The sequence below is a fragment of the Acanthaster planci genome, linkage group LG06 (genome assembly GCF_054643075.1).
Source record: "Acanthaster planci isolate LZ-2023a linkage group LG06, COTS_SCS, whole genome shotgun sequence".
NCBI classification, from domain to species: Eukaryota; Metazoa; Echinodermata; class Asteroidea; order Valvatida; family Acanthasteridae; genus Acanthaster; species Acanthaster planci.
Genome location: NC_141782.1, coordinates 14086380 through 14104906, shown reverse-complemented (window position 1 = coordinate 14104906; position 18527 = coordinate 14086380). Strand labels below are relative to the sequence as shown.

Here is an 18527-nt window from a genome sequence, read left to right as displayed (position 1 = left end):
GAAGGGTCTTGGTGTTTTAGAAGAGCTGCACTGGACACAACAATTAAAATCAAGTTGATATAAAGTTGCTAAAACCCGTGAGTTTGGCATGGTGTGTATTGTTTTCTTGTATGTAATATTATACTTTTACGTTTAATGTTTGTTTCAATCTCTTATCATTTTGTATGATTTTAGACGAGTTTTACTGTTTTCTGTTTGGGCCAGTTTTGGTTTTTAGATTATTTTAATTTATCAAGTGTGAGTTTTTAGTTTCATATAATTTGTATAGTTTTCCATTAAGCTTTATTTATGTATATATAATTTTAACATAGTCAAAGTCAGGACTTTATGGAAGACCACCACATGGTGAATAAGTTATACCCTAGATAAATATTAGAAATAAATCAATGTTGAATACGTACATGTACATTGTACAGTACACGTACTGTACATGTAGGTACACATATCACCATTATATGCATTGAACCTGGTCATAGCTTGGAGTAATAAGGAAAGAATTGGTATCCAGTTCTTGTGTTTGGGGTTGTGCGACAAGACAAAGTGCAGATTCCAAAGAAAAAAGATCTGGTTCTTCAGATTACCCAAGTGCAGAAAGCAGCTAGCCGCGAATTGAATGTGTGCATACTTCTGTGACGTACGGCTACCACCTTCCACGCATGGCTAAAAAGACGTCAGCATAAAATTATCATAAGTACCCTTTCCCCGGTTGCGATATTGCTGCTTAAGTATGGGGATACCCGATACCCAGACGTAAAATAGCGAAGTTCGTATCATACGGCATTTGAGAACCTGATTATTTATCAACAAGCGCGTACTTTCACGAACTGTCCCGTCTAAGTTCCATCATTTGAACATATTTCCCCCAATTTTAACCTCACACGATCGACCATGATAAACGCAAATATTGAATTCAGCCTTCGGAAAGTGCTTGGTAGGTTCAGGAGAGATGAGTTCGTAAGAAATCTAAAAGACTGGAGTTTCATTTCACCTGATAGTTTGAGGGAAGTGGAGACAGTCGTAGCTCAATCGAAGACCAGTCGTAAAGCTCTCGTTGAACGTGTCGTTCAACTTACCAAGGTAAGGGTGCATGTATGGATATGTTTAGCCCCACCAGTGTGGCACGGACTCTCACTCCCGCTCCATCCTTAACCACACATCCGTATGCGCAATTTCATGTCAGCGCACTGAAAATTATCGGCGCACCCACTTATCGTGGGTGCAATTTCTTTTGCACACAGAGATGATCCTACCTTAGCCTCTCCACTTTCTTAGTGTCATTTATTGAATGATTTCATTCACATTGTTCTGGTATTTTCCATGTAAATCGATGCGTGATCACAGAACACGTCTTCGTGAGTGTTTAGAGCAAGGCGAGTTCACCAGAATCTGTCTGCACATACATGATGTACTGTACATGTATGTACATGTACTTTGTAGCCAGAATGTGACCGGTATGGAACTTAAGGGCATTTCAAAATGAATGGGTTAGGCTTGGTTTTCAGTTTTGCTAGTTCCAGTCAGTTTGGAATGCTGCATCAAATGGCTGGAATCAGCAAAGCCGATGACTGAGCCTAATCCACTCGTTTTGAAAATGCCCTGAGCTCAGACTGTAGCACGTGTTTAACCCTTTGCGCGCTATCGGCGACTCCAGTCGCCCAGTTAAAAATACCCCTGCACGCTGTCGGCGACTCCAGTCGCCGATATGCATTATGCATGTTCAGTGAAAGAGTTCTTGGAATATACTGACCCCTGACCTTTATCCGGGTACTTTCAGACAAGATGTTTACATGAACGACGATTTTCACTTGTAAAGAAGCGTACTTTTCTTAGAAAATTTCTCGTTATTTACCGAGGAATTCTGTGCTACGACCACTGCTAAAACAATAGGCGCGCACAATGGATGTCAATGAAGCATTTGGGGAGATCTTTGGAGACTCTGACTCTGGAGATTCGGACTTTGAAGAGCCTTTTGTGAGCGGTTCAGACGACGATGAAGCCAGTGAAGGTACGTGTAATGATAATGATTTACCGGGGGAAAATGGCAGCATTGGTGGGTCGGATCCTGTCGACGTCCCTGCTGAAAATCGGCATCGTGTGGCAAAGGCCGATGATGATGCTGCATGGAAAGAGGCCTTGCAGAGGGCGTACGAAGACGACTGGTTGACAAATTTCAGCCATCAGCAGGGCCAGCTGCTGTATGATGCAGATGAAGAACCAACTGAATATGGGATTTTTTCCCATTTTTTTGATGGGGAGGTCATTGATCTGCTGGTTCATGAAACAAACCGATATGCTGCAACAACAATTGCAAGCAAAGGAGGGATGGAGAATCTCAGCCAACATTCACGATTCAAGAAATGGAAAGAAGTCCAAGCCAATGAAATGAAAGCTTTTCTTGCCATTATGTTGTTGATGGGTATTGACCGTCGTGCTAACTACGAACTTTACTGGACCACTGAGTGGACATTGGAAGCACCTGGCATAAGATCTATCATGTCACAGGATAGATTTTACCTGATTCTTACCTTTTTTCATTGCACGGACAATGCCCAACTCACTACACCTGCGGATGAGAATCATGACAGACGGGGAAAAATAAAAGAGGTTATGGACATGATTGTGGCTCGATGGCAGACAGCCTATTACCCAGATCGAGAAGTGTCTGTCGATGAAACAATTATCCCATTCAAAGGACGTACTGCCATGAAAGTGTACAAACCAAATAAGCCCCACAAATGGGGATTGAACTGTTGGAACTTGGCAGAATCTAAAACGGGATATGTCTGGAAATCAGAACTTTATCAAGGCAAGCGAAACAACCAAACAGAGGTTGGTTTGTATCACAATGTTGTGGCAACTTTGTGTCAGCCCATCTATGACAGAGGCCACCATGTTTACATGGACAATTTGTTTACATCCCCTGCCCTTTTTGATGACCTCAGTATCCACGGTACAGGGGCATGCGGAACCCTACGAACAAATCGTGTCGGAACCCCAGAGGCAATAAAGAAGGCAAAGCTGAAAACCAGTGACCCTCTTCTTTCTGTTCGTGAAGGAAAGGCCCTGTATGTGTCGTGGTTCGACAAAAGACAGGTGAATATTGTTTCAACTGTTCACAATGCGACTACATTCCAAAAAAATGTTCGTGCACGAGGCCAAAAGAATCCTCGCAAGGTGGATAAGCCTGTCGCCATTGAGTGTTACACAAGATACATGGGAGGAGTTGACCGTTCAGACCAAGGGATGTGGTATTACCTTAACATTCATAAAACACTGAAGTGGTGGAAAAAGGTATTTGTCTACATATTGGAAGTGAGTTACGTCAACAGCTGGATAATCTGGAAAGCCCTGCATCCTGGCACTAGACAGCGTCCTGAAAAGTCCGCTGTTGCCATTGTCGATGGGATACGGAAGGGGTCGTGTGCCATTGGATGGGTTACTGGAAGGATACGCCAGACCCGGTGGAAGACCAGGAAGAAGATCTGTGGATGCACCGAATCGCTTGACAGAAAGACACTTTCTGGCTGTCAATCGGAATCTCACCCCAGCCGGACGTCCATCCAAACCAGACTGTGTAGTGTGCTCCAATCGAGCAGTTCGACGACATCAGACTGAGTATATGTGCGCTCAATGTAATAAGCCAATGTGTCCCGCTCCTTGCTTCAGGAGATACCACACTCTCATGGACTATAAAATAGACTGTCTTCCAGGATGTCATCGATAAATGCATGAAACAGAAGAAAACGGAATCCAAACTTTCATGCAGATGTGCACACACACACACACCATGTACATGTACATGTATGTAATGCATGACCAACTTGACCAAGCATGTGTGGTGTGTGAAAAGTACATGTAGGTGACCTTAAATTTTGGGTGATATTTTTGGTGATTTTCAAAAGGTTATAACTTTTCTATTGCTGCACCTAGAAAAATTATATTTGTATCACCAGAAAGGAAATTTCACCAGGGAATTTTTTTTTATTTTGTAAAACCCTCAAAGATGCTTCTTTCATTATGAAAATGCAACTTGACTTACTGCCGGTGAATAAAATGTTCCGCTGCACAGGAAATACAGCGGCACAGGATTAGTGCACAGATAAATTGATAGCGTGCTAAGGGTTAAAGAATTCACTCAGGCGGCTGTAGTCTGGTTCCCGATCCCATTTTCATCTATGCATTTGGACTTGCAACATTGCAGGGAGGGGGCGGGAAACAGTCCAGTGCAGCTGATGTTTCTGTCACTCCTGCACGCATTCATGTTCATCATAAGCCTGAATCTTGGTTTTTTTTTTGGTTTCATCAAAGCGCAAGTCTGCAAACTTTTGTCAAATGGTGATGGATACATTGTACATTGACAGTTAACATTTGGTGCTTGATTTTATCTGTAAAATTAATCATCAAAAATACATGTAAATCTTGACTTTTGGCAGTTTAAAGCAAATGCATCTAAACCTGTTCATTGTAGACCAATACAACACTAAACGACACTGTAAATGTGTTCAGTTCTTTTGTTTTTCATTTTAACATGTATTTGAACAGGGGAAACAGTAACGGTTTCAGGAAATTTTAAAATGGCGGCCGTCTTGAAAATAATAAAAAGCTCGGCTTCCTCCTTTTAAAATAAATCGGGACGAGTAACATGCCTTTTTTTTTACTTTGCCTAACAGTTCTCTTGTGAACAAGGTTGGACTGTGCATTCTGCAGTTCTGACAGTGTACGTTTGTGCATGCAGTCACAGCCACAGCCAATAATTCGGATGTGACTCTGTCTGATGAGTCAGTGGTGCTGTTTTGTTTATCACCCTTGCTTTAAATTGAATGGAGCATTGCCCATTCCTGGCGCGCATGTCCAATACATGGCACTGCCCAAATTGAGAATGAACTAGTCTTGTGTGAATTTCCATACCAAAGGGTAAGCTTGGGATCATTTCTTGTGTAATTTTTGAGCGTTTCTTGTTTTGTTGCATTTTTCCCCTTTTTAAAAGGAAAAAAAATGGGTTGGCAATATTTTTGAGTGTCGGGCAGAGATTATCAATTTATTTGTTGTAATGTACAGAAGTTCCTGGATGTCCGACCGTGAGAATGTCACATGACAGACTCCTGCTTGTACATTTAATCTTACTGTGTAGAAGTAAATGGGAGATGTTTTAAACAGCAGCCTAAAATGTTTTCGTCTGCTGAATCCAATTATAACATTTAATGGATCCCCACAGCAACGGCACTGGTAGTACTGTATCTCCAAGCCCACTTGAAGATATCAGAAATAAAGCATTCCAGGTTGGTCTTCAACCTTTGTTAGTGACTTCTACATTTACATGTACATGTAGTTTCTTTTGCCGTCCTCACAGGTCAAAAAGCTGACAACTCATGCCGTTGCACAACTTGACCTCATCTGTAAGTTTGTGTGTTATCTGTGTGTGTGCATTTAGAATATACAGTGTACATGTAAATGTACCCTGATCCAGTGTGCAAAACCAGTCTTTTTTGCATTTTACAATGGAATTTTTATACTCAAATTAAGTTCTTTAATATGATTTTCCTTTTTGTAGCCATTTTGAACATTGGTACTTCAAAATTTGAAAAGATGGAATTTAAGCAATACTTGAATAACTTTTCCTTATTTCCAATTAAAAAACCTAATATTGTGAATTTAGATGTTAATTAAGAGAAATGATTTCCAGCACACATACATGTACATTGTACATGGACATGGATGCACAGACCATGTATCTGGGTCCCATACTGTACATGTACTGTATGCACTCAGGTATACAGTAACAGAGATGCATGTATTGGTCATAATTCATACTTTTCTCTTTTTTTCGCTCTTGTAATCAAGTTCACCCATTTAACCAGTTCATCCGTTTGTTTTGCTGTGTTACCAGATTGTAAGAGATTCCAGTTACCTCAAAGTTCACCTCTGAAACATTTTTCAACTGTTTAACTGCAATCAGCCTTTGTTCGTTGTTATGATTGACTGTTGGTGTTCGAGATGATTCTTAAAAGTACACTGGTATCCACATGTAGATGTGGCAGTGTGTAGGCTCAAAAACGGTAGAGTTGACAGCCTATAACATATGGGTCATGCTAGAAATCAGGAGTCCAATAAGTTCAAAACAATTCTCTAATTTCCACGAGTGATGAATTAATGCAAATTACGGTACTTGTGAAACCAGTAGAAATAGTGTCTTTGGAAATTACACAGGCCAGGTGTAATACTTACAGGGACACAAAAATGTCACACTTTTGGACCCCAAATTTATAGAATGACCCATACAGCAAATCTTAGATTGTCAACCTTCGTAAAGGGATGGAACATACATGTAATTGAGAAGGGTACACTGTATATCTTGAGGTTGAAATCATTACTTTCTTATTGTTTTTCTTCATTGCAATGAAGACCAACAAAACCACCCAAACAACAAAAAGTGGAGTGTCTTTCAACTAAGCAAGCAACAAGGTAAGTTTATATGCGAGCATATTTTACTGCGAATACATAGACATGTGTACATGTATATCTTTTTACTTAGAGTGATTTTTTTATTGATGAGCATTATTCAGATATATATTTGAATCTTTACAATTTTCTTCCAGTTGCTTCAAAATGTAAACATTGTTTGAAGTCATGTCCTTTGCAAACTTTGGATATACATGTAAAGCATGGGTTCGTATAGTGTGTCCCCTTTAGTGACAATAAGATGACCTACATGTACATGTAACCCTTGAATTTAAGTAGCTTTGTACGTTTTTGACCGAATTCCATAGTCTTGGGAATGTTTCTTTTCTCTTCATGTCTTGTACTTGCAATAGCGCAAGCATTTTTTCTCCAAACCTCAGAAATAAGAATATTTTTTGTTGCAAACAGTCATAGAGCTCATTTTAAAAACTGATTTTGCTTGCATCGAAAAGAGCCCCACCGATCACCTGCAACCTAGGCCCAATTTCATGGTGCTGCTTACTGCAAGCAAAAAATTGGTGCTTGCTGTAGCAGAAAATTCTATGCCTACAGTGAATATATGTCATGGGTTAGCGAGGAATTTTGGCCTGTGCTCATGCCGTGGTGGGTACATGTGCATCCTGTAACTAAGAAGTCTGTGTTTAAAAGGTTAGCTCAGAATTTTTCTGCTAGCGCAGTTAGCACAGAATGGAGATTGTAAGCGCGGGATTTTATTGTAAGCAGCGCCATGAAATTGGGCCCGAGTTTCAGAATGCAAGCAAGTTTGATTAGTTTCATTTTGTGCGTTAGGAGAAAATGATGCGCATTAGGGATTAACTACCCCAAGCCGGATGACGTGTAACTGCACACATTTTTTCTTATTCTTTCCATGGAGGAGGTGTACACTCTTTTCAGACTTTCTTTTTCATTTCCACGGTTTACGTATTTATGCATGGTGCTTTGTTGCGTCATAAATAAATTGCAATTTCGAAAAAAAAACACCCCCGGCAGCTTTTTTTTATGTAAGAATATCGGACGTTAACTGGTTAATACGGTAGCTGTGATGAGTTCTTAAGGTATTCCTCAAGAGAAAAGTGAAAAAAGTAAAAAAAAAGTGACGAGGTTGTTTGTTCCCTTTACATTTTCAATGCGCCACTTGCACTTTCTGCTTGTTGACTCCAGGCTAATATATAGTATCATTATGAGAATGCACTCATCAGTTAAAATATTTTTGCAAACACGTCTCTTTCATTCTTTAAATTTCAGAATACAGAGAGAAGCATGTTGTGACCTCACCTGATGCCTTTCAGGAACAACTTGGAAAGCAGCTATCCTTTTATTTTAAAAATGTAAGTGCTTCTGCATTAACCCTAACCGCCTAGGCCCTTTTGGCTCGGATACACCCTCAATCCTTCAAAATCCTCTGACTGCCCCCATAGAAAAATTTGGATACAGTCTGAGTCCTTCGAAATCCTCCAATATTTCTTGAATATGTTCTGTGGAGGGGTGCCCACTGCCTCAATCCTTCAAAATCCGGCAGTTCCTCTCATTATGTTGAGGCAGTGTGAATGGTATCGTGGAACAGTATGGAGGATTTCACATGTAATGCGGGCATACCTTTATGCATGGCTGAACATAAACAACACAAGGTCTACTAACCTACAACCTTTAGACAATGCATTCTTTGCAATCAGCAATGCAAGTTTGCCATGTAGTTTCAATCCTTTAAAATTGACATGCACAGCAACTTGATACTGAATCAAATGTCACAGAATGTAACCGAATGAGCCTTAGGTTTTACGCAGAAATCAATGTCACGGGACGAAATAAAGAAGTCACAATCATTACTTTTCAATAATGTGTATGCATAGTCAGTAAGGACGGCATCCCTATACAGAAATCACTCATGCACATCATTTTGACAAAACGGGTGTTCACTCTGTCTTTAGCTGTTTAAAATTTTGTCCAACCATGGGTCATTTTTGCTTGGTGGAGAGTGCTTTTGTGTGTGACTTTTGATTCTGTAACCAAGTTGCTGTGCTTGTCAATTTCTCCTTTGTTATAAAGATAATCACTTGCATTTGGGCATGTGATTAGCAAGGGGTATTGTAGCATACCTGTGTACAAAAATTGTTCGTTTCTATGGAGTGAATTTTTATGTGTGGCCTTTGACAGAAGTGACAAGTTTCTTTTGCTGTCTAGTGTATTTTAGAGGGAACTATTTTGCTTTTGTCACACAAGGTGCTACTTGTCAAAAGAGCATAAGGAAAAAAACCACAAAAATTGTCCTGAAAATTCCCTACTGCTAAAGTTTTGAAAACATTGCTTATTGCTTTTGTCCAAATAAGAACGATAAAGTAAACAATATAACATACTCCAAGAAAATGTAGAAAAGTGATACACAACACAGAGTAATGGAGGCACAACAGTGCTGGTGTGGATGACATGAATTGGCTCAGGAACAGAGTAAAATTGTATCAGCATAAAAACCAAAATGCTTAAGTTTCTCTCTAACTGCTTCAAAGAAGATTTACATTCATACATGTTTTGTTTTTTGTCTTTCCCTTTCAGGGCTTTTTATTTAAGTTTCTCTTGTTTATTACATTAGATTTAAAAATAAAGAGAAGTCAATACACAGTCAATTCACATCAGACATTAATCAATTACACAGCCATTTTGTTTTCTTGCATTGTTACTACATGTACATTAACAAATGTAGGAACATTGCAAGAAAACTTTCTTGTATTTACTGAAGTCTTGAAAATCCTGTTTCATGTCTCCATGAAAGTGACGAGAAATAGCCCAGGTACAGTTACTTGTCAAAACCACAGTCAGGACGGAAGAATTAATCAGTTTGTGGTGAAAATGCATGTACATCTACAGTTTGAGATGAGGAAGCTTCCAGAAATGACCGTAATGTTTCTCACAAAGAGTTGTTGTGGGGAAAGGCTTTACCAGACACCAGGAATATTGTCCACCTCATTTGCCTTTTTGATGAAGATTTTGAACTTGACAAACTAGGAAACCTACAGTATGTCTACATGAATATGATTTATTTTTTCTGTACAATTTAGTCAAATCCAACGTGCCATACTGGAGAAGTGATTCCACCCTTGAATTTTGACATCCTTGTCTCTCTGGAACCAACACTTTCCTCTGTAGGATCTGTGTCTGAGGACGAAAGGAGATGCCTGGTGGGTTCGGCTGGGAATCCAGGAGGGATCGCAGTCCCAGCGACTATCCCCCAGCAATGTGGTCTACATGGTACACCACCCCCACTCCCAGTACATCATCTTGTCGAGCATCAGAGTATCCCACAAAGATTTTGTTATGCAGGTAAGGGATCCGTTTCTGATGATGCAGTCATCTCATTCTACATGCACATACTGGTAGATTTTAGGTTGGAGGTACGCTAAACTAACAGTGAATGAAAACGCAAACTGTTTTGAAAGCAGCTACTTGAAAAGCACCGACCGTAATGTTTCTCACGAAGAGTTGTTGTGGGGAAAGGCTTTACCAGACACCAGGAATATTGTCCACCTCATTCATATCCCTGATTACGGTGTCTCTTAACAAGCTTAATGTTGGTTAATTAAGCCATCTTACTGCTTGCAAAATTGCCACTCCCTAATTAGCTAAAATTGGAATTGCATGTATGCATTTTTGTTGATTGTTAGCTTTTTAACTTTTCAGGATGTGAATGAAAGGTACAGGGAATTCAGTCGTGTCAGTCGGGTGCAATGGCTTGAGAATGGATAGTCCATTGATCTCCCTGAGGTATTGGTATTGGAAGGTGACAAACTAGATCTTGAGATGAAGCTAGGGGGAGGGGGTAACTACATAGTAGTTTGTCAACTTTCAATAACAAGGGAGCTGAAATTGACTATCCCTCTCATAGAAAACATTGCAGATTTTACTTGTACCCTACAGGTTTTTGAGTTTTGCACTCCGTTCTGGAAGTCAGTAACAAAGGTTCAAATTTGTCTGCATTCCTTTTTCTTTTGTTTCACAGTTTTGATTTGTTTTATTTTAATCTTCTTGGCTTGTTGGCTACTTTTTGAAATCTTTTTGACACGTGGGCTACTTTTTCTCTTGAACAGGATTTAGAGTCAGCTTGTTTTGTTCTTTGCTAGATTGACCTCTGCTCTACTTCATTATGCCAGTACCATTTGTGTGCAAGTGACCTGTTAAAGAGCAAAAGTTCCTTTGAAATTGCATCCACATACTTTGCACAGAAGTGGTGCAAGCCAAGTTGATTTCCCTATAAATTTCAGTTCCATTGTAACATGCACAACTTGAACTCCTCAAACTTCATTTGAAACATTTACAAACCACTTCATAAAGTAAAAATCAGGAAACATGCCATTACAAAAATGCCTTCAGGGCTCACTTAATTTTTTTCGTTATTTAAAAAATCGTACAAATTGTACTTTTTCACAGTAATACTCGCCTCCCCCATAAAGATTTCATGGTCTATGGTCATTTTTGACAGTTTACATTTGGTATGATTGTGAAAGTGAAAGGTAAATTTAGCAAAAGCCAGAAGATCCCCCCCCCAGTGATGCCCTTTTTTTTTCTTCCAGGCTTTACTAAACAGCCTCCACTGCAGTGAGATCCGTGAAATCCAGTTGACAGGTCGTGACCTTGACTCTCTGGCTTCCTTGGCGCTACACAGCAACAGTCAGGGATGGTTTTCCCAGTTCCGACTGGGTCAGGTGGACCACAATCCCCTGTCCAAGGCGCCGTCCAGGAAGAGAAAAGGTACATTAGTGTCTCTCCCTCTAAGGTACGTGTCCAGCATGTGGTACACAGACATACATGTATAAACGCATAGACCACCAGTCGTGCACTTATAACCGGGATTTTGAAAAGATGGGCAAACAGTTAGTGAAGCGACAGATGGCAGCGCGTTCAGTGCACATTATGCGCAACGCACTTACATTGCCTGTATTGGTTTATATGTGCTCCCAGAATGCGTTCACTTTGTTTACTCTTCGATTTTGCTATTGCTTCTTTTCAAATGTTGCAACCGCATTGTTATGAATCCCTATGGGCCAGATTGAGCAAATGGAGGATTTTTTTCAATCAAAAAGTGGCTTCATAGAATTTTATAGCTGGAATTCTTCCACTGTGTGTGAATTCCCAATACCAAGGGGTGAATTTGCCCATAGTTTTGATTTTAGTCGGGTGCTGCGCAGATCACGTAAAACCCTGTAGTTATGAATAGGATCTGGCAGTCTACGCGTTTATACATGTATGTCTGTGATGTGGTGGCACGGTACCAGTCATGTATTACGCATTCTTGTTTCAGTGGACTGAAACTGCTACATGTAGGTCACATGACCTATGGTGGGTATTTGTCGAACAAGGCATCCTCTTCTCTGGAGCCCCCCCCTTCTTAGAGGTGACAAACTGAGAAGGAAAAACATGGTGATTTCTGTGCTTGGTATTGGTGTTCATGTTGGTCATTTGTGACCCACCATTCCTAAAACTAGGTTGAAGGGTTTTGTCGCTATTTGGGAAATAACACCAGTGTATGCATGAACAATGCAAATTCCACAATTGTCACTACTTGTAGCAAAGCTTTCTTCAGACAAAGGTTACAACATGGATCACTTTGAATGTAAAAATTAACGGCAGCGGGACAGATATTGTTGAATAGTCGTGGAATGGTAGATCACATTTTTGAAAAGCATGAAATCCCCCTAACTTCCTCTCTCCCAGTGTACGGTTTGTATGCTTGTACATACAACAAAGTACTGACAAAAACGGATGACCTCTGTATTTATGTACTATTTATATGTACCAGTAAAGGTACTGGATATGATTGCAGTAATCTAGGCTTGGGGTGCCTTGAAATACGTGTATATGTAGGCCATGCTGTATTTGACTTTTAAAGGATCCAGGACATGAATTCTTCTTAGAATCACTTGTTGTGTATCTCTGTACTCTTCTTCCATATATGAAGACTGTTTGACATCTTTTTTTGAGTTACGTGAACTGAACAGTGCACTTTTTCAAACATTAAAAAAATGACAATGCTGGACAACAATTCTAGACAAGTGAGGGTGCTTTTGCTTTGATGTACGTTTTAAATCCAGAAAGACATGGTTCAGGTTTCATGTTTTCATGTTCAAATTGTGAACCCCAAATTTGCTATTGGAGAACTTTTCTGTGAAAAGGATTTTTTGCTTGATAGTTGCCATATACTTCAATACACAGCAATAAATTGTCAAAGAAAATGAAATCTGCCATAACAGTGGTGAAAAAAATCTAGAAATTTTCAATGCACAAGTCAGTGCAACATTGAGAATGAGATTCAGTGCCTTGGATGACATCATAGTTCTGCTCATGAATATGCAAATATGCATTACCATAAAACCAAAAAAGCATCAAAATTTGGGTTAAAATTGCAAAACAAAAATTTCAAATTGAGTTAATTGAAACCCAAAGATGCAATTTCAAGGGTTGAAGTAAAATTTATAACAATATTTCTATTTCCTGGTTCCTTTAACTAGTACTACATGAATCTAATAAAAGACCACACATGGTTGTTATGCACGTACATTTTATCCGTAAACTAGAAATTTGTGGTTTCAAAAAAAAAAATTTAAAAAGTTTCTGATTTCTCTGCACTTGTTTATCTACCAGCTTCGACAGACGTGTCAGATTCAGACATTGTCTTTGAAAATCAGGCTGACAAAGAACAGAGGGAACAACAGATTCTCCATGCGTTCGGATCCAATGAGCAGCCCAAGCTACAGAAGATAGAATACAGGGTAGGACTGATTAGCATTGAAGGAAACATTGCATATAAAATGCGTTGATTGAGCAAAGCTCCCACAGAATGCATTGGCCAGCGGAGTGAGAATCACCAGACATGCTGACTACAGTTGACAGAAGTATGACATGTATGAAGGTGTTAGAGAGATAACCAATTCATGGAGAGGTTCTGAGCAGGACCACAGATTAGAGACTGCAAAGTCTTCCAAGCTCCCCTCATGCATGTAGGCACTGGGGATCGTAAATGGCCAAACTAGCTGAATTTGTAACTTCAGACTGCACATACAGCACAGAGCCAGTTGTGCTAAGCCAATTAAATTGTATTTTGTGTACATCATGAATTGCAGAATACATGCATTGTTTGCAAAGTTACTCTTGTACATAGTGCAGAATCAAATGCATGAAATGCTGAGGGCCTAAAGGTTGAATATACATGTAAGGCTACAGATTGAAATTAAGAGTGCTTGTAGGAACCACTGCTGTTGTCAGACCTCTGCAGTGCAAAACAATTAAGTTGGTACAACTGTTTACTGATTTGAATGGCCTGAAAAAATCACAAGAGTAAAAAGGCCTGATGTGATCCAGGCAGAATCTTTCTCAAAGGCAAAGAGAAAGATGAAGCATAGAAACATAATGTTAGGCCCTCGATAAAAGGTGTCAGATTCTCTGTTGGAATATACTTGCTATAGATCCAGACAGGACACTTGTTTCACTTTCGTCACCTTCTCTGTTCCTCCACCAGCTTGAAACCAGGTTCCGAGGGTCCGAATTCGCTCCGGCGATGGCCCTCCGCAAGGAACCTTTCCACTGCAAGGTCAAGTTTGAAGGTTCCAGCGTCCTTGAGGGTATTAAGGAGCTGGGGAAGGTCGGGCTGACTTCCTTGCCACTGCCCCACCACCTTGGCAATGTACACTCGCTGGCCAAGAACCACTTTGTGCTGGCAGACAAGAAGCGAGTTCGACCAGAACAGAAGTGAAATGTCCAGACAACAGTCACATGCAACCTTTGTTCCAAAATGCCCCTCATTATGGGTAATGATACGTTCACTGCTGCCAGTTTGCATGTATGGAGTGTATTAAGACTCCTGCAATTGAACTTTTGGTCGTTGTCATGCGATCATGCTCATATCAGACTAAAGAAATCAAAAGAAGTGAAGCGATGAAGATGAGTGAAGGGGCGATTCACATACAGTGCACCACCAAGAGGTTTCCCTGAAAAGACCATGTTTCAAGTTTTTGATCGAACGAAAGCACTGCCATCTTGCCCTGATTAGCATTTGAGCGTAGTAGAAAAGTTGTGGAAAATGTTGATAGGCTGTAAAATTCCATGCAACAGAAAGAAGAAAGGTTAGCTTAAAAATGCTACTTCAACTACACAATATACACTTCCATTTTTTCTTCCCTGACAAGCAAATTTTGGGAATAAGTTATCGCGCGCAGTAGGAAAATAGAATTTGTTGATCAGTTCCTACAATGCACTATAAAAAGGGCCTTTGATTGGCAACTTTTGTGTGGCACTCTTTATGGTAAATTGGCTCAACATCTCTGTGGCTTGTCCTTTACTAAGCAATGAAATCATATCCCAGCCTGGAAGTATTTTTTTCTGTTAAAGGACAGCTACTTTGACTGTTACCACGGCAGCAATGTCATATATGTTTTTATGCATGGGACAGTTGGTGTTGTCTGTAACCAGCTTCCAGTGCTACGGCTACACCCATTCCTATGCTCGACTCTCATACAGTTACATTGTTGGCAGTCCTGAAATGTTTCTGTCATTGCTTTCATCTGGCATGCAACACAAAACACCTGAGAGTTATTGTACTGATAAATAGTGTCAACCATTATAACAAGACACTTAATAAAGCACAGCACTAATAGGCAAACTGTCTTGACCCCTTCAACTTCGTACTGTTGGTCTCTTGCCCAGTGCATAGTTATACAATGTAGTCACTGCACCAACCAGTTTTCTATGGAATGGGCACAAAACTGAAGCACGAAAGTATGAGTACCATTCCATATGTAACAGAAAAACACAGAAAATACTGTCACTTTTAAATATCTAACACAGATTACAGTTGTGCCTATACGAAGCATTCAGTATTTTTTAACTTGTGCCATTGAAACTACCCATTTCAAAAAGGATGTTTTTGCACTTTGGAAGTGGTTGTAGCTTCATTGCTAGCTGAGCTACATATTTATTTTGAAAACGTTTCTTCTGTTGGCAAAAGTTTAGCAATGGAAAATTGTTAGATGAAATGCTAGACTAAATATGTTGACTTGCCCAAAGTTTCTGTAGAAGTACATGTATTTGTACCAGTGTTGAATTTGATGTGCCACACTTGAGCGAAATGACTGTTTTAAATTTCTTTCTTTTAACTTAGAAATATATTTTTAACTTTTTATGGCTACTGGCTAAGAATGCTGTTAACAGCCCAAGATATTTCTATTGATGAGTTTCTCAAAAATTGGCTGATCAATCCGTTGCTACTCACTGAAGCATACATTATTCTTAACACTTCTTGTATAGTCTTGTAAACCAGTGACAATCCAGTCTACAGAATTTAACAGCCGTTTACACAAATAGTATAAATGCCGCAGAGCAATAGTAAACATTGTGTTGAGTGGTGTTTACAAACGATTGGTCTTTAAAGACCATTGGCACTATAGTCTGTGCACTGCCAGTGCGCGATTTGAAGAGTGCACTTCATTGACTAGACCTGAGAAAGAAGTTGTGCTGTTAATCACCATAATATTAGGGGCGGATTTGACCCCCTTAAATCAAGCATTTCTTGCACAAATTAGTGTGCTGTTGATTTCAGTTGTCTGTGGTCCGAGCTTTCTAAAGTGAATAAGCCACTTGCGAGTTAAATTTGAATGAAATCGGGTACACTGTGTTATCTGATTGTACATACACGTAACAATTTGAATTCCCCAGACTAAAGACACTGTTACTATACCTCGTGATTTGGGGCAAGCTTTTGCATAGCTACCACCATCTGTGGGATGGACTGGTTCCTTTGTGCCGTTCTTATCAATTGAGAACAGTGTATTGTTGCAAGGCGTCTCTTATGTAACTTAGCAAAAGCTTGCCCCGAATCACGAGGTATAGCAACAGTGGTTTTAATGTGGAGAATTCAAGTTGTTATGTTCATGTGAATTTAAAGAACTGAGTGTACCAGATTTTATTAAAATCTAATTCTCAAATGGCTGATTGTTGAATGCTGTTGGGTCGTCTCGGGTACAATCACATAAAAGCCAGAATTTCAACCCAAACGCAGGGCTATTGGCTGCATTGGAATTTTTAACTACAAAAATGCCTTTATATTCATGGATGTACATGTAAATCTGAAATACGTGTATTGTTAATTGCATTTTAGTACTGAAAGAGAATTAAAGGACACACAAGTCTAACTAAACAAATGCAATAGGAAATCTTTCTCTTTAGATCATTTTACCTATCGAATCTTACATAAGTTAAAAGCTACCATTGCGGCGATTTTTGTGGCATACATGTCGCAATTGTTAAACATACAAAATATAATTGTAATAGCGCAAATTATCAGCTTGGTCACGTGGTTGTGCTTTTCCTCCGACAGGTGCGTGCGCGTTTTTGGCAGCCGGGTCCTTATCTCCATACGCGGTACATGTAACAATATACAATGTACATGTAATTTATTGGTTTCGTTGTGAATTGGATTTACAGCACCTGTGTCTATTGCCAAGATGTTTCCCCTGGTATTGAGGCAAGCTTGAACGATTATCGGAATCGAATAAGATTGATAACTTGGGCCGTCGGTCGAGCCGTTTGTCCGTCCAAAAGTCATGTGGCACCCGGGTCCGTATCTCATGAAAATTGTTGTCCCAGTCAATAAAAACACATCAAAATCCACAGCAAGAGTTCATAGTTAGACCACTAAATTAAAATATAGAGAATATACATGTAATCACAAATGTTTAGACAATTATACAGTCCGAGTCGACCACATTTACTTATACACCAAAACATGAAACAATACCTCTAGACACAAAATACCATCCCCTTTAAAAACCTTGAAGTAGCAATACGTTAGAAAACATTGCTATTGTAATGTCTAATGGACGTATAGGGATGAAGGAATTCCTCAGCCTATTGGTGGTCAGCCGAAGTTGTCTGATCCTACCAGGCCTGCTTTTAACAACACCGGGATGAAGCAGGTGATTGCTGTCAGACACAATGGTCAGGACTTTGTTCTCCATATCTTTACTTACTACATAAAGTATCCAGCTGCTTAATGTCAGCGCCTACCAACCCGTATTCGTATTTTATAATGCGATTCAATTTTGGAATGTTCTCATGTGGCAGCCCATGACACCACACTACACTACAGAATGAAAAAACAGATTGGATGACTGCCTGATAAAATAGATACAAAATATCACTTTGGACACTGAATGATTTCATTCTCCTCAGAAAATACAGAAATTGATTACACTTAGCACTGATTTTTCTTGTGCTACACTTCTATTCAGCTAATATCAATGTTACTCCCCCCAAGTACATGTACTTGAAAGACCGAACCGAACGTTTAGCGAAATGCTTTCTGTAACTTTGACAGGACGGGGTTCCTTTTGAGTCTAGAGCCGGGTCCGGACAATCTCATCGCCGGGGGGGGGATTCTGCCGCTCAAAACAACTCTGCTGTCCCATGCTCGATGTTTGTAAACTTCACATGCATGTGAAAACACTCATCAGTATAACTGTGGAGTTCCGTCTAAATCTGACCTGTGGTTTTGTTGTTACGGTCATAGAAAAGAAGGGCCACGCGCATGGCAGCCCGCGTACATTGACCACGGCAATCGAAAAGTATACGTTTGGCTGACCTGTCTCGGGGAAAATGGGCGCTGCGGGAGTACGGTATGTTCGAGTTTTACAAAACTGTTGTCAAAATGTATTAACCTACTCCAAAAACTCCTAAAGGCTCAGCTCCTGAATAGTGCACCTGGGAGGTATCGAAAAAATGGCTTGGCAGGACTGGATTCCGCCCTAGCTCTTTTAGGGTTATGGCTTTTGAAAAAGAAGTTTTTATTACTAAAATTGTACTGCAGCGTATTTGCAGTAAAGGTTATGTATGTAAGGCTTCTGTCAAAGTTAGTCCAGTTCGCGACATCCAGGAATCAGGAAAAATCGACGTTTGATCGTCCAATTAGGAGATAGCAGTATAGAAAGACGCAACAATAGACATACAATGCAAACAAGCAGCAAAGTGTAAACACAAACAGACCCACAATATAGAAGCCGAACGTCCATCATATATACACACACATTGAA

General features: G+C 39.9%; 1 protein-coding gene across 1 annotated transcript; it reads left to right on the top strand.

Annotated features, from left to right (window-relative positions):
* The first annotated feature begins 775 nt into the window (after positions 1 to 775).
* On the top strand, positions 776 to 16640 carry cenpn (centromere protein N). Its single transcript, XM_022251842.2, has 8 exons — positions 776 to 1077; positions 5351 to 5396; positions 6403 to 6462; positions 7705 to 7787; positions 9601 to 9774; positions 11022 to 11199; positions 13090 to 13217; positions 13964 to 16640. Exons 1-8 carry the CDS (start codon positions 889 to 891, stop codon positions 14195 to 14197), a joined length of 1092 nt encoding a protein of 363 aa, XP_022107534.2. The 5' UTR covers positions 776 to 888; the 3' UTR covers positions 14198 to 16640.
* Positions 16641 to 18527: the final 1887 nt, after the last annotated feature.